This window comes from Drosophila subpulchrella, chromosome 2L, assembly GCF_014743375.2.
Source record: "Drosophila subpulchrella strain 33 F10 #4 breed RU33 chromosome 2L, RU_Dsub_v1.1 Primary Assembly, whole genome shotgun sequence".
Taxonomy (NCBI): domain Eukaryota; kingdom Metazoa; phylum Arthropoda; class Insecta; order Diptera; family Drosophilidae; genus Drosophila; species Drosophila subpulchrella.
This window is the reverse complement of record NC_050610.1, coordinates 6,358,501-6,372,774: the sequence shown is the minus strand read 5'-3', so window position 1 is coordinate 6,372,774 and position 14,274 is coordinate 6,358,501. Positions and strand designations below refer to the sequence as shown.

The 14,274-nt window shown below is 36.9% G+C and overlaps 1 protein-coding gene across 2 annotated transcripts; it reads left to right on the top strand.

Annotated features, from left to right (window-relative positions):
- Positions 1-4,226: 4,226 nt before the first annotated feature.
- Positions 4,227-13,875, top strand: LOC119546887 (fibrinogen-like protein 1). Of its 2 annotated transcripts, XM_037853504.1 has the most exons (3): positions 4,227-4,245; positions 11,754-13,522; positions 13,581-13,875. In XM_037853504.1, the coding sequence occupies exons 2-3, from the start codon at positions 12,111-12,113 to the stop codon at positions 13,717-13,719; spliced, it is 1,551 nt and encodes a 516-aa protein (XP_037709432.1). In that variant the 5' UTR covers positions 4,227-4,245; positions 11,754-12,110; the 3' UTR covers positions 13,720-13,875. The 2 variants fall into 2 exon arrangements, with proteins under 2 accessions (XP_037709432.1, XP_037709431.1); XM_037853503.1 differs by lacking the exon at positions 4,227-4,245 and having other exon boundaries at positions 11,688-13,522.
- The last annotated feature ends 399 nt before the right edge of the window (positions 13,876-14,274 follow it).

Here is a 14,274-nt window from a genome sequence, read left to right as displayed (position 1 = left end):
TCAAACCGCAGCACGCCATGCTCGAATGCCTTAAAGCGCCTGTTGGCATGCAGCAATTTATGTGCACATATGGGAGGCATCCCTATTTCCAAGGATGCGTGGCTGTGGCTGTGGATGTGGCTGTGGATCCTCCTTTCGAGCAGGGAACTGGGCCGAATCCAGGGCCAAATATTCGGTCGTTGTCCCTGCGAAGCCATTGGCTTTCGATAAACAATTATGCCAGCGATTCGCACAGCCAAATGAATTTACAAGACGACGAGAACAATTACCGTTTGGGCAAATGTCACTAATTAACTATTACTGAATGGCAAACCAGTCATTGACAAAACCAATAATGGGCGAGGATTATCTGGCTTTAAGGGGCCCCAACACTGTAACATTTTCAAAAAATCGATTTTTTTTTTTTTTGCTAAATCAATAGCTTAGACTTCTAAGAACATGTATGTAAAGTTTCAAACAAAAATTCGAACTCTAAGTACTTGAACAGAGCGCCAGACGCTGACGATTCATGGTACGAAGAGCACGAGGAATCAAAACTTTAAACGCGATTATCTCGAAACCATGTTTTTTGACCTGGTTGACAGCATAACTGAAAAAATTCTTATCCGATCGACCTGATCCAAATGGCATTCTATTCGGGAAAAGTGTCGTTTCAGTTGGACGTAGCCGTTTTTTGATATATGTAAATTTTTTTTTTTTATAAACAATTAAGTGCAAAATTTTACGCGAAAAAAAAATTTTTTTTTTCAAACAGCTGCCATTTTTTTTCTAATCAATATTTTTAAAATCCCATATGTCGAACGATAGCCAGTAATGTATATTTCAAGAATCTGTTTGGTTTTTTGATCTAGGTGGCGCCGTTTTGCTGATTTGCTGTCAACCAGGCAAGGGAAGTTTCAAAAAGACGCCATTTTGGATCAGCTACAGAAGAAAAACATGGCCGCCAAAAAAAAAAAAAAATTTTTTTCCGATAATTCAAACATTGATTAACATATTTGTAAAGTTTAAAGTTAATCGGAACGTCCGTTTTTCTGTAATAAATAAAATAAAAACCATGTCAAAAATCGCAGTTTACAGTGTTGGGGCCCCTTAAGCTGATGCGATTAAACCTTCTAAATGCTGGTGTCGCAATCAATTGATCGAAAACAATTGCTTTCATAAAACGGTTTTAGTGTATTACAATTAAAGCACTTATTGCAATTTACATTTGTTTTGTAAGATAAAGATGTTAAAAGTTGAATTTGGTTTTCTTTGGAAGGAATAAACAAAATTTGCAGTTTTACTTATTTTTTATAATTTCATGTTAAGTTGATTTGTACGTATTTTGTTATAAGCCTAATTTGTGAGTGGGCCTGAATATTTAAAACTTTATATATAACGTTTGTATGAGGTGTGAGTGTTTTTTCTAAGGTTGTAAAAAAATAGGGTATTTTTAGTTTTTGTTATTGCATTAATTATTTTTGTTCATACACTGAAGGCTTACGTTAGGACGTACACTCAGAGATAAAATCAAGTATTTCGTGATTGAATCAAGTATTTTCAGTGTCAAAGCTTCGCCAAGCGTGGAAAACCCCAATATCGAAAACAAAGTACAGCTTTCAAGTTGGAATTCTTAAAAAAGAAAATTCTCGATTTAAGTTCTTTTTTATAACCTTTCGGTAAGCTACAATTAAGTATAATAATTCTAAAGTCGAGTCATATTTTTACTAAAAACAAGTATGATTTATTAATAAAGTAAGAAAGTTGCAGGCACGATTTAAGGACGAATAATTCCTAAATCGATTTACATATATTGTAAATTTAAATTGTGTTTTAATTATATGCTAGTAAAGAAATAATTATTGGAAACTGAAAATAAAATAAACGACATTTATCCAAATTACATTAATATTATAGGTTTTCTTACGACTTGCCGATCACGGGCATTAACACTGTTCATTTTTTGCGCCTTATATACCAAGCACCTTCAGAATAAGCAGTTGAAATTTTTAGAGTTGATGGATAAATTAATTAAATTTATTAAATCCATAATGTGCTCAGTGTAAGACCTTTTTTAATACGAACGGTCGTTCTTAGATCAAGACTGTTTGTACTTGATTTTAGCACGGTATTTTTTCCTGAGTGTAAGTTATCGGTAGCAATCAACCATATTAAAACTATTGTTTTTTTCTAAAGTAAAGTTTACTTTTTAGTTTACGAAGATAAACAATGTAGTTTAAAGTTGTACTTTTATAAAAAACGAGGACCTATACGCTTCCTAAAATATTAAGTCCTTCAAGATAACGTGTTAGTTTGTTTATGTCACAGATATTTCCCCACAAAAGCCGGAAAAGCCCGGCGAGTAAGTAACCGCTGGAAAAGTGGCATCAGCAACATGCATTGATTTCCACCCAGACGAACCCTGCCCGCCGGTTATTCTGCATACCATTCGTATCCCCAGCCCCATTCCTCCCAAAAACGCCGGCATTCTTCGAGTCAAAGACACAATCAAGTCGCCTGAACTTGGTATTGCATTCGTTGACTGACTTCCGCTCTATTTGCTGCGACAAAGTAATAGTAAAATTTCATACTTCCGCAGGATCTGTGCTATCCATTCCCTCCTCCGTTCACACGCAGAGTTTGGCCCGAGCCATGCTACGCCCGCATTTTTGTGCCATCGACCGCCCCCTGGCTTCTGTCGCTTGTCGCATATTTTGTGCCCGCTCAATTATACGCTAAAATGAAGCTGCTTTTCAAGTCGCGCCCGGAGGCCAACGTCAGTCGAACAGTCCAACAGTCCACCAGTCCAAGTAGAGTCCCAGCAATCCCAATCCCAGACAATCCACCCAATCTCCTTCGCATACCAACTGCAGCCCTTACCCATGCGATTTAACTGTTTGGTTTTGTTGGCATTTCATTTAAGCGCAGCAGCATATTTTGTTGCCATTGTTTGCAATGCGTCCGCATCCGCATTCTGTTCGGGGATCCCCCATTTCCATTACCATGCCCCTTTCCCTTCCATACAATCCCAATCCCAATCCCGATCCCCGGGGGGCGTGGCACAGTGGCGTCTGCCCCACTGGTTTGCAGCTTATTTGGCGCAGATTCAGGGGGAAAGTAAATCAGTTATTGATAGCCGAAGTAATGAACGATTTGCATTTGCACGACTTTGGTTACTCGCGGCATCTGCTTTGTTTTAAAGTGTTGTTTTAGCGATCAATCTTATGGTGAGAGAACTTGGAAAGGATTTTTTTAATACTCTTACACTCACAGAAAATGTGGGTCACACACGTACTTAAATGCCAATAGATGACATAGGTCAAAAAGTAAATCAAACATATTTAAACGGGGGTGCCACACAAAAATAACTATGGTTTGTAAATTATTTTAAATGGGATTTTAGGTGTTTAAAGGTATGCAACAATAAATTCAAAACTCAAAAGTACTATAAATTCATGCAAAAAGACTACTATTCTCTATTAACTGCAAAATTTTTGATGGCTAAAATTACATTACATGAAAGTGATTTCAAAACACAAGTGATTTATGTGGCACCACGATACATAAATGTTTGTATAATTAATTAAAGATTGGATAAGTTGTGTCATTGTTTCTCGTTTTTATTCTTATTACTTTCACGTTCTAAAAGTGAAGCCTATTATAAATTACTTACTTACTATCGAAAATATTATCTTTACCCTTATCACACACTCAGGACTTAGAAGCTTCTGAACTTTTTATTAACCCTTTAATTTAAAGGAAATATGAATATTATAGCGTCATAGACACAACATTTAACATTACGGAAATGCTCTTGTACAGTTTTTTCCTTGTTGGGAATGCAAACCCACTTTAGGAAACTAGTTTCAAGACTATCTTGATTCTGCAAAGAATACTCCACAAAAAACATCTCATTACGGAATCCGTTGAGTCAGTTGTGCGGCAGGAGTGACACCTGCAGCGGGAACATCAAAGAAATGTGTCAACTCGGACGGGGTCTGTCCATGAAAAAGGTGAACGCCAGCCCAGCGAAAGTGCGCCAAAAATGCGAGGGCAAAAAGCAGGATGCATCGCATGGCCATATGATGTACACGCCGTGTGCTCCTGGCTGCAGGAGAACAAAAACCGGAGGAGGACTCTCGACACGTGGACAGGTGTGGCGGGGCGGCCAACTGACATTGAGTGTAATATGCCAAACACAAGCCAAAGCCAAAAACCCTCCTGCCACCGCGTTCAACCGTTGCTTATGCGAAAAGTAGTAAAAAGGTAAAAACGTGTTGCATATGCTCTGGCAAAAACTTTAACTACTTTTTCGATTGTTTGTGAAATGCAAATGTGTCGCCTGTCCCCCCAACAAACGCTCCTCTAAACTAGGACGGGCTATATCCGTTACTCATACAATATTATTCGATTTTTTCCTCTTGCCTTGCGCCATTTTTCTGTTCATTTAATTTTAAATGTATAGAGATGAAGTGGTGATTATTTCCGATCATACACATTTCTGCTTTAAAGTAAATAGTATTTTACCCAAACAAATAAAACAATGTAATTAGTAGTGCCATGTTATTTAAATATTATTAAGTATAACATATTTTGAAACATAGAAAAAATGTTCAAATACTTTAATTTTCTTATTTTTAATTAAGATTTTTTTTATTTAGTTAAAGCTTCAATGTTTAAGTATATGAAATAATGTTCTTTTAAATTAAATTTTTTTATTGTACTCTGTTGCCAAAAGTTTAAAACTTAAGGTACAGGGAGGAATCGGCCATAGTTGCTAAGACTTTCGGCCGGACTAAATTGTTTTTACAGGTTTACTTAATAACTAGAATTTTACATATGAGTGGGAAGAGAAGGAGATTAACAATTTAAATGAGTTGAAGTAGGTTAGCTGATTTGAGAAAGTTAAGAATTTGCTGGAGATTTTCATATGAAGGGTTAATTAAGAGATCAGATAGTTTTATATTTGAGTTACTAGGTCTATGTGTTTAAAATGCGGTGCAGTCGTTGAGGATATGTGAGATCGATTTTAAATTAAATAAATACTATTTTATTGAAAAAAAACCTATTATATATTGTGTGTTATCCCACACATTTCAAGCCTTTTCCAGCTAGTCAAATTTAGGCAAAGTTGACAGAGGAGAGGCGGCATTTAATGACGATCCAACTCAGACATGATGGCTCATCATCATCCCGTCTTGGTCGACAGCAAACATCAATCAGACAGGAGGCACTGAACCACGCCGTCAATCGCTTTGCGCAGACAAGTAGGCAGTAATTTGCACTTATATATATCTACTTCTTTATACTGATAAATATACAAATATCTTTGCACCAGCAGTATGTACTTATACACAGACTAGTTTCGTTCGGTTGGGCCAATTATGGCAGCTTTGATCATCAATCAAGGGCGCCAAAACGATTGACCCAAAGAGGCAGACATTGGCGAATCAGTTGGCCTCGAACAACTAATAGACCGAGGACCAAAAGGACTCAAGGACTCTGCAGTCCCGCCATCCACGGAGCGTGTGTGCAAATTTTTGACAGCTGCCAAACAAACGTTGCACATTAACAGCAATTGCTTTTAAATTGATTGATTTGCCTAGGCGAGGCGATAAGCCCAAGTCTCTGCATCCCGTTCCCAAAAGTGGGCGTTGGCGGGGGTGTGGGTGTGCACATGCAAACATGAGCAGGACGTGCAGGACGTGCAGTCCTGCCACTGACAGAGGAACCTGATTGCATCCCACCCACTGAGCCACCCACTGAGCCACCCAGCGAGCCACCCACTTCGCCCGTTAGCAGCGGCACCACTTCGCTCAAGCAGCTCTTGGCAAACAAAATATGATTGCTCGCAATTAGGCGCCACGATTTTGGCAGGCTTCAAAACCGACCAGCCCACCGCGCCAGTAACACCCCACTAATTTCCCCAACACCTCCCCTCCCTCAATAACCGAACCAAAAACCAAAACCATTCCTCCTCCAGCAGGCGCATTAAATAAGAAATTTTCAAAAATTGCCCCACAACACGCCAAAAACTAATTACCCGCCTGACCCACGGCTGCACTTTCATCTGCAGCCGAATGCTAATGAGGATGGGAAGCGAATGGGCCGGAGGTCCTGCTGCCAGGTGCTGTTTTTTTTCCAACTGTCAAAGTCCTGCCACAAAAGCGGGACAAAGATAACCCACTGGTTAATCAAGCCAATTTAATCGAACTGTTTTGATTTATGCCTTTGGTGCATTATGCATTTCTGATTGCCTTCAATGTAATTAATTATGTGCCTACATTTTTTATATATTTACTGCAGAAAATTCTATTTATGGGAAGAATAATTAAAATGATTTTTAATAACGTTTAGGTACACTGCGTTACTCAGTTAATTTTAAAAAAAGATAAATTGCTTTGATTCAATTTGAGCACACACATGTTTTATATCACTTTAAGGATATAAGTATAAAGTAAGGAATGTTTCTTAATTTAGTTTAAATTTTAACTTGACTTGACTTGATAAGGCACAAGACCTCGACTTCGGTTAATAAGTAAGGAACTCCGGTGGCATTAACACTGAAAAGGATCCCAGATGCCAGCCCTTAATTTCGGTTCAACGCACTTTTAATCAACAAACTGTTGATGCAGCAGCGGCTCAGAATCAGACGCCCTCCTTCTGCCACGCCCACAATGGGGGTAACACAATGCAGCAGGGCATCTGAAATTGGCAATTTTACCGTATCGGCAGTTTTGGGAGCAATCAATTTCGATGCAAATGCACTTGTACTTGACGACTCAATGAATGGGGTAAGAGTCTCTTGCAACGCTGAATGATCGTTGGCCACCAACAGTACAATCTTGGTAATCAACAATATTAAGGGCTTAAAGGTTCATTTATTGTCCTTACTCAAATTGCATAGCTAACAATTTTTTAGCGGAGAAAACAAGGTTCAGCTGTCTTTAAAATAACAAAATTTTTATAAAGGTGTCTAAAAGTATGCAATAATAAATAAATAAATAAATATTTTTACTGCATACTTTCAGACACCTTTAATGGTGATTTCAACCTCTAGTGATTTTTGCAGCACCCCCCATCTAAAATACTTGCCATCTGACTTTTAAATCACCAATTAAAATATTTTATAAGCCTATTATAATAAATACAAAATCCAACAATGTCGACAAATTCATTTTACCCTTATTTATTTTCAATTGTTTATTGCGTGGCCGGTAAAAAATGGCAAAAAGACGGGCTCTGCCGGCCAGCGAACATGTACGTGTTCGTGTGAATTGCATCAAACTTATGCGCATTCATTTCATGCCTCGTCCCAATCCCGCCAACTCAATGCCATTTAAATCGCGCTTTAACTTAATTTTTATTGTTGTGTCGTGATTTCCCCCACGCTCTCGTCGACGTCACCGTCATCATCTCGACCGCCAACCCATCGTCAGCATCATCATCCGTGGAATGTGTGGATTGCATTTTTATTTTAATTAAAAAGTCGTCATCACAAAGCGAATCGGCCGAGACCATTCCTCGATTCAAGTGGCCATCGTCCGATGCCAAATGTATTTACGGCTTCATTTTGCCCGATTGTTTGTTTCCCAGCTCTTTTGAGATCCAGTGCGTTAGTCAACGGTCGGGCTTTTCCATTCGCATATTGATCAATTAAAGAGACGGTCTATGAGACCCGACGATGAAAACAGTTATTTTAAAACTGATTACATTACAGAATATTGAAAATGTATTGAATTCTTAATGGATTTAAGCATGGCTGGATAAAAGGATTTACACATTTCATTACCCTTAAGCGTGGGTCTTCAACATAATCAAATAGTCAGCTTCAGGTTCGATTAAAATAAGCGATTAAAATGCATCACTTCATTTAAAACACCTCTTAGTCTATGTTAATAAAAGTAACTCCACTTAAAATAATACTGAAACTCAGCCTGAGCTCATGTACAAATTTAACTCATTTTCTCTTAAGTCAAGCGAAAAGTAAAATTCATTTGAGCACTTTTCAGGACGCTCACTTTGAGTTGAGTTAAGAACCGATTCCTTTTAAGACTCAACTCAGTTTCCGAGATGAGCATTTTGCATGCATTTTCCACTCGACGCATTTTCCGCACCAATACCACCTCAGTGCCAGCTTGCAAATTCCGTATTTCTGCACATACTTGTGCATGTATTGGGAAATTATGGCGCACACACACACCCATACAGAGTGGCACAATGCAGTGCATACATGAGTGCAGGTGAATAAAAAATTGTAGCAATTTGCAATGATTTATGATTTTGATAAATTTTCTTCGGGTGACTTTATTATTTTTCCTAATAATGATCTATGACATTGTGCAGAACCGTAGAAAGAAGAATGCGTGAATATCCGCGATATAATATAAATCGAATTGCTTTTACAGTCAAAGTTGAGGTGAGATTTATTGAATTATAAAGCCAAATAATGACACAAATTCAATGAATTCCGCACATTTTTTTGTTAAGCAAAAGGCTCTTGAGTCCTTGTTTGTATGAATCCATTTTGTGGCAAGGTCGCTGCTTTTTAATTAACCCATATATCGTTTCGCCACAACACTGTACGTACCAACAACAAATTGGTAGAAATAATAAATGCATTTTCATGTAATTGCCTTGTCTGTTACCCAAGTGGGTGGCTTGCCAAAAATATCAAAAATTTATTGAGGCAAAAAGTTTGGCACGTCGGCAAAAAATATTCGAGGGCAAATAACAACAACTGCAAAAATAACAAAAAAACCGACATCCTCTACAACGCATAAATAATGAAACATTTGAACTATAACACAAAAACAAGAAGAACTTCCAAAAACACCAGCGGCAACAAAAACACATACAAAATGTGCGGGTTTTTATGAAACTGAAAGTTGGAATACTCTGCCAGTGGAATTATTCTAGGGGAATATTTATCATATTGTTCTTAGCAAACAACAAATTACTTCGATGAATGTTCACGAAAAAAGTCCCCTACGCAAGGATTATAAGAAATGGTAAATATTCGGCTTTTAACCATTTTTAAATAGAAATTAAAAGCGAAAGGATTCTTAGGATATTAGTTGGTCAGAACATTTAATCAGTGCAACTCTTTAGCTTTCAATTTAAAAAATCAAAATAATTTGTAGACGTATGTCAAAATAGTAGTACTTTCACCGTCCTTTATCTTAAAAGGTTGGGTAACTATCCAATTCATCTGTTATCTTGATTATAATCAAGAAAAGACAATCTGGATTATACCTATTTTGAAATTCTCTGCAAGGGTATACGAATCGCTCTAGAAAAACTTGCCTAGTCAGAGGCGCGATTCGGGACTAAAATAAAGCAGAGTAACGTAAAAGGAAAAACCAACCGACAACGCGAAAAGCACGCAATATACCCAAACTAAAAACCAACAAATTGGCTAATATTAAACCTAAAATGTAATAACATTAATGGATATGGAATGCCAAATAATTGTTGGTGCTGTAGTCATATATAACCTTTTTAAAATAAATTTGCCAAGTCAAATCCAATTAATAAAATCAAATTTAGTTAATTACAATTGTGGCTCCATCAATTTCCAATCGATGCGGGAGTTATTCAAAAACACACAACCATTCATTGATGGAAAATGCAAAAGGATGATGCATAAAATCCAATGATTTGCGTATGGCGTTTGGCAGGAGTTGAGCTGGAATTCGTATCCTCGCCAGGGCATTTGACATGTCAACATAATTGCCCCGAATTAACTTTTCGTTTTTGCCGCTCCAAAGCCGTTCACAAGCTACAGCATTTTTGGGACTGGTGTTTTTCTGGTGCGAGCTGAATCATTTTACATGTGCCAAATAATTTGGCTCGGACAAAGTTTGATTATATTTTTGGGGCCAAAGCCTGTGTCAGGCGTTGTTTTGGCTGGTTTCCGACTGGTTTCTGGCTGCTTTGTTTCGCCGTTTGCTGCGTTGATTTATTCTGCACAATTAAATGCCAACGCAGTTGTCTGTGCTTGCTAATTTAATTAGCGGCTTTCATGGCCCTCCTTTTCGAGAATAGTTTTCCAACAATCGCCCCACCATGGCCGTTTGACAGTCAGATGTTTTGATAGCCAAATTGGACATTTACTCGACGCTACCACATAATTAGTGAGTGCATTTCGAACGGACAAAAGTGGCTTATCAAACGTGATTTTTCACTGCTTAAATAATATAAAAGCGTCTATAAATATGCAGAATATATTGTTGCCTGCTTTCAGGCTCTTTTCTAAGGGATTTCAAAACCCGATATCTTTCTGAGGATTCATTTTTGTAATAAAAACCTTCCAATATCGTGAAAAATAATACCTTACCCTCAAAAAACTCAATTTTCCCTTGTCAAAATAAGAATTTTAAACAAAAGCGCCCTCGAGCTTTGTAAATAAATTTCAATCTCTTATTATGCCTTCACTGTCTTACGGATGACATTATCGATCGGCCTGCCTTGCTGTGTGCACAACTTTCCATTTTGTGCACTTTAATGAACGAATTTCAATAAGCAGCCATACGGGGAAATTTATATATCGGAAAGATTTTTTAATAATAAAGCGCCATGCACACAGAATGCGTTTGCTTATGTCAGGCACACACTGGCACACCGCCCACAATGTCCAAGGGCTCCAAGGGATGCACGCACATAAACCCCCACATATTAAGGCCTATCGGACATCGAACAGACACGACAACGACGTCGGCTCAGCTGCCCGGTCTCGTGGGCTGATTAAAACTGATTTATTGCTTTAAATGCAATTTACATAAAAATCAGACAATAAGTTCTGCAGAAAGCGGAGGCGAACGGAACGCACTTTACTTTGTAAGTTGTAAATATTCAGTGCTTACACCAAAATCAGACCGAGGTGTCGTACAATCCTTGAAAAACAAAATTGTATTCAATATTTTATTTTATTATAACAATTTTTACCAGCATACTTTTGTTTTAACCATGTGTTTACTTACACATTTTACATTAGAGAAAAATTTAAAAAAAAAAAAGAAAAAACGGCTGTCTACGAGTTTTCCCTTACTAAGCGTTCATACGGACAGACGGACATGGCTAGATCGACTAGGCCAATGATCGACTATCAGATACCCGTTACTCTGCCTCAAATTTTGAATAAAATTAAATTCAAAGGCACTTCTATTAGCGCACATGCCAGTGCCACGACACCTAGCAGACAGTAGCGGTACTACAGAAAAAAGCCTGTTAAAGTTAGTTAGTTAGACATAAAATCACAATGTGATTGCTAAAATAAACGTGAGCTGCCCAAAAACATTTGAATCTTTGTTCTTAGTCCCAACTTGTATTATTCAATTTAATATTTTTATTTATTAGTTTCAATGTTGAACTCAAGATATTTATTTGTTTTGATAATTATATTTACTTATGGAATGGCATAAGCGTGCATGAAATTTTTGCCTGATAACAAACATTCTTGTTATCAGGAATGGTATGCTTGTAGGCGATTAACCTTGAAGCTTTCGCTTGAAAATCATTCTTGATCATACCTTTTAAGAAATATATATATGTATATATATATATATATATATATATATATATATATATATATATATATATATGTTGATATACACCCAGGGCAGAAAAGCATTGCGATGTCAATGCTATGCCTATAAATACAGAACAATGTTCTCGTTTCCATTTAGTTTAGTTTCAACAGTTATAGATCTTGTTTGTTAAACATAATGAGTCCGCGGTTTTTAGTTTTTTTTCTTTTAATTTTGCTTTTAAAGAAGCAACGTTGCGCGGAGGCAGATCCAATTGATACCCTATCGCCGAAATCTTCCAATCCGCTTTTTAAATCGCAGTGTGAAGGATATTTTTTGTCGATACTCAAGCCTCTTCTCGATCGCGTTGTAAACCTTAAAATAACAGCCCAAACGAGTGAAGAATGGAAAGCCAAGTCACATTTTGTGGCCGAAACTGTAGAAAAATTAGAGAATGAATTGGCAATTGCTGATCTACAAATCGAAATCAAACAAGAAATAATACAAGTAATAACTAGAAAAATTGAGAAACAGATTGAAAATATTAAAATCAAAGAAGATCTCATTATATTAAAGGAACAACAAATTGAGAAACAAACGGGTATGCTTGAGAACGTCGATAATAAAGTAAATAATATGACAAAAATTATTCAAAACTTAGAGAGTCAGTTAAAAACTGCTGAGAATAAAAAAATATCAAATGAAGAGCGCATAAGCGAAATAAATGAAGAACTTAAGAAAAACTACGAAGAGTCTAAAATCAAAGATGACCTCATTGAACTAAAAGAAGAACAAATTAGGGACCAACACAATACATTAAATAACAAAAGTTACATTATAAGTAACATGACGGACACTATTAGGAACTTGCAATATCAGTTAGCTATGGCTGAAGGTCAACTAGTTTTCGATAAAAATCAAATAAATGAAAAAAATACAGAAATTGAGGAAAATAAAGAAAAATTAAAAATCAAAGAGGATATAATTATATTAAAAGACAAACAAATTAAAGACCAACACGATCTGTTAAATACACTAGATCTTAAAGTGAATAATATGACGGAAAATATTAAAGACTTGGAGAGTCAGTTATCACTAGCCGAAGGTCAAATTACAGTCAACGAAGAACAAATAAATGAAAAAAATAAAGAAATCAAGGAAAACAGTGAGAAGATTAGAATCAAGGATGATCTCATTAATTTGAAAGAGGAGCAAATTGAGGAACAAAAGGAGTTGCTTAATAGCAAAGAAAATAACATGACTGAAATTATTAAGAATTTGGAGAGTCAGTTGGCACTTGCTGAAGGTCAAAATAAAATCAATACAGAGCTATTACTGAACCAAAATGGTGACATTGTAGATCTAAGAGAACAGATTCGAATGAAAGAAACGGAAATAAATACCAAAAGCTCGCAGGTTGAGGACCAAAGTAATCAAATTTTGAGTAAGGATTTGGAAATCCGTAACCTAAACAACAAAATTAAATCGGATTCCCAAAAACTAACTGATATAACCAACCAGTGCAGTCAATTGGACAATTGCCTCACTGGTTCAAATGGCTTTCGTTATATAAAAATACGTGATGTAAATATTTTCAAAATTCCCTGCGAAGCAAGTGGCTATATAATCATTCAAAGACGTCAGGATGGATCCGAGAACTTTAATCGAAATTGGAACGATTATAAGAATGGATTCGGCCGCGTAGAGGGTGAATTTTTCATTGGGCTGGAAAAGTTACACATAATGACTGAGGCAAGACCACACGAACTTTTGATAAGAATGCAAGATGTTAAAGGTCGGACTGGCTATGCTCACTATGACAATTTCGAAATTGGCAGCGAAAATGAAGCATACGTTTTGAAAGCTTTAGGAAAACATTCTGGTACAGCTGGAGACTCCCTATCACATCATGAGAAAATGAAGTTCACCACATTTGACCGAGATAATGACAATTGGAAGGAAAACTGCGCTCAATATGAAAGCGGTGGTTATTGGTACAACAAGTGTAGTACAAGGTATGTTATCAAAATAAATCTATTCATATTGTATTATTATAATAACTTCCAATTACAGTTCCCTCAATGGAAAATATATTGCAAATGGACGTAGAGAAAAAAATAACGGCCTAACTATATCTTGGGGTTCTTGGATTAAATACGATTTTAAAGTGTCGCTGACCCAAGTTGAGATGTTGATAAGGCCAAAGTCCTAAGGATTAACTCATTCAATGTCCTTAGAATCATATTTATCTAGTGTTGCTGATGAAAATATGTAACAGCGCATTTTTAAAGAACTCAATCCTAACTTAATCCTGTTCTAACCCCGACCATCCTTTGTTCTTAATAAAATGAAAAACCTCTGCACAGCACACCCCAAATCTCCGCATCATTTAGAATAGCAACTTGATTACAGTTACTTTTAATTATATAAATTAGCTACGTTTCCTTTTTAATCAACGAATTAATTTTCACCCAGCTTCTGTGACAGTAGCCAGATCGCTTTCCGAAATTTCCATGGGTTGAAGGCCTGGGACAACGGGAGAATAAAGTGATGGCTCCTGCGGCTGGCCGCATATGTGGGCCAACTTAGTGGCAATAAGTTAAATTAGCATAAACTTAATTAGCATAAGAGTGCTGTGCTCTGCTGGGCCAACTGGGAGACAGATAGAGGCCAGGTGGGTGTCGCAGGTCGGCAGTTATTTCCCAGCCCACCCATCCCCCCACTCTGCATATTTCACAGCAAATCCGCAGCGCATTAAAAGAAAATA

Bases quoted from the DNA above. Each gene is read 5' to 3' on its own strand.
- LOC119546887 (XM_037853503.1), top strand. From the start codon at position 11,706: ATGAGTCCGCGGTTTTTAGTTTTTTTTCTTTTAATTTTGCTTTTAAAG. The intron at 13,523-13,580 runs GTATGTTATCAA...TTCCAATTACAG, and splicing joins TACAACAAGTGTAGTACAAG to TTCCCTCAATGGAAAATATA.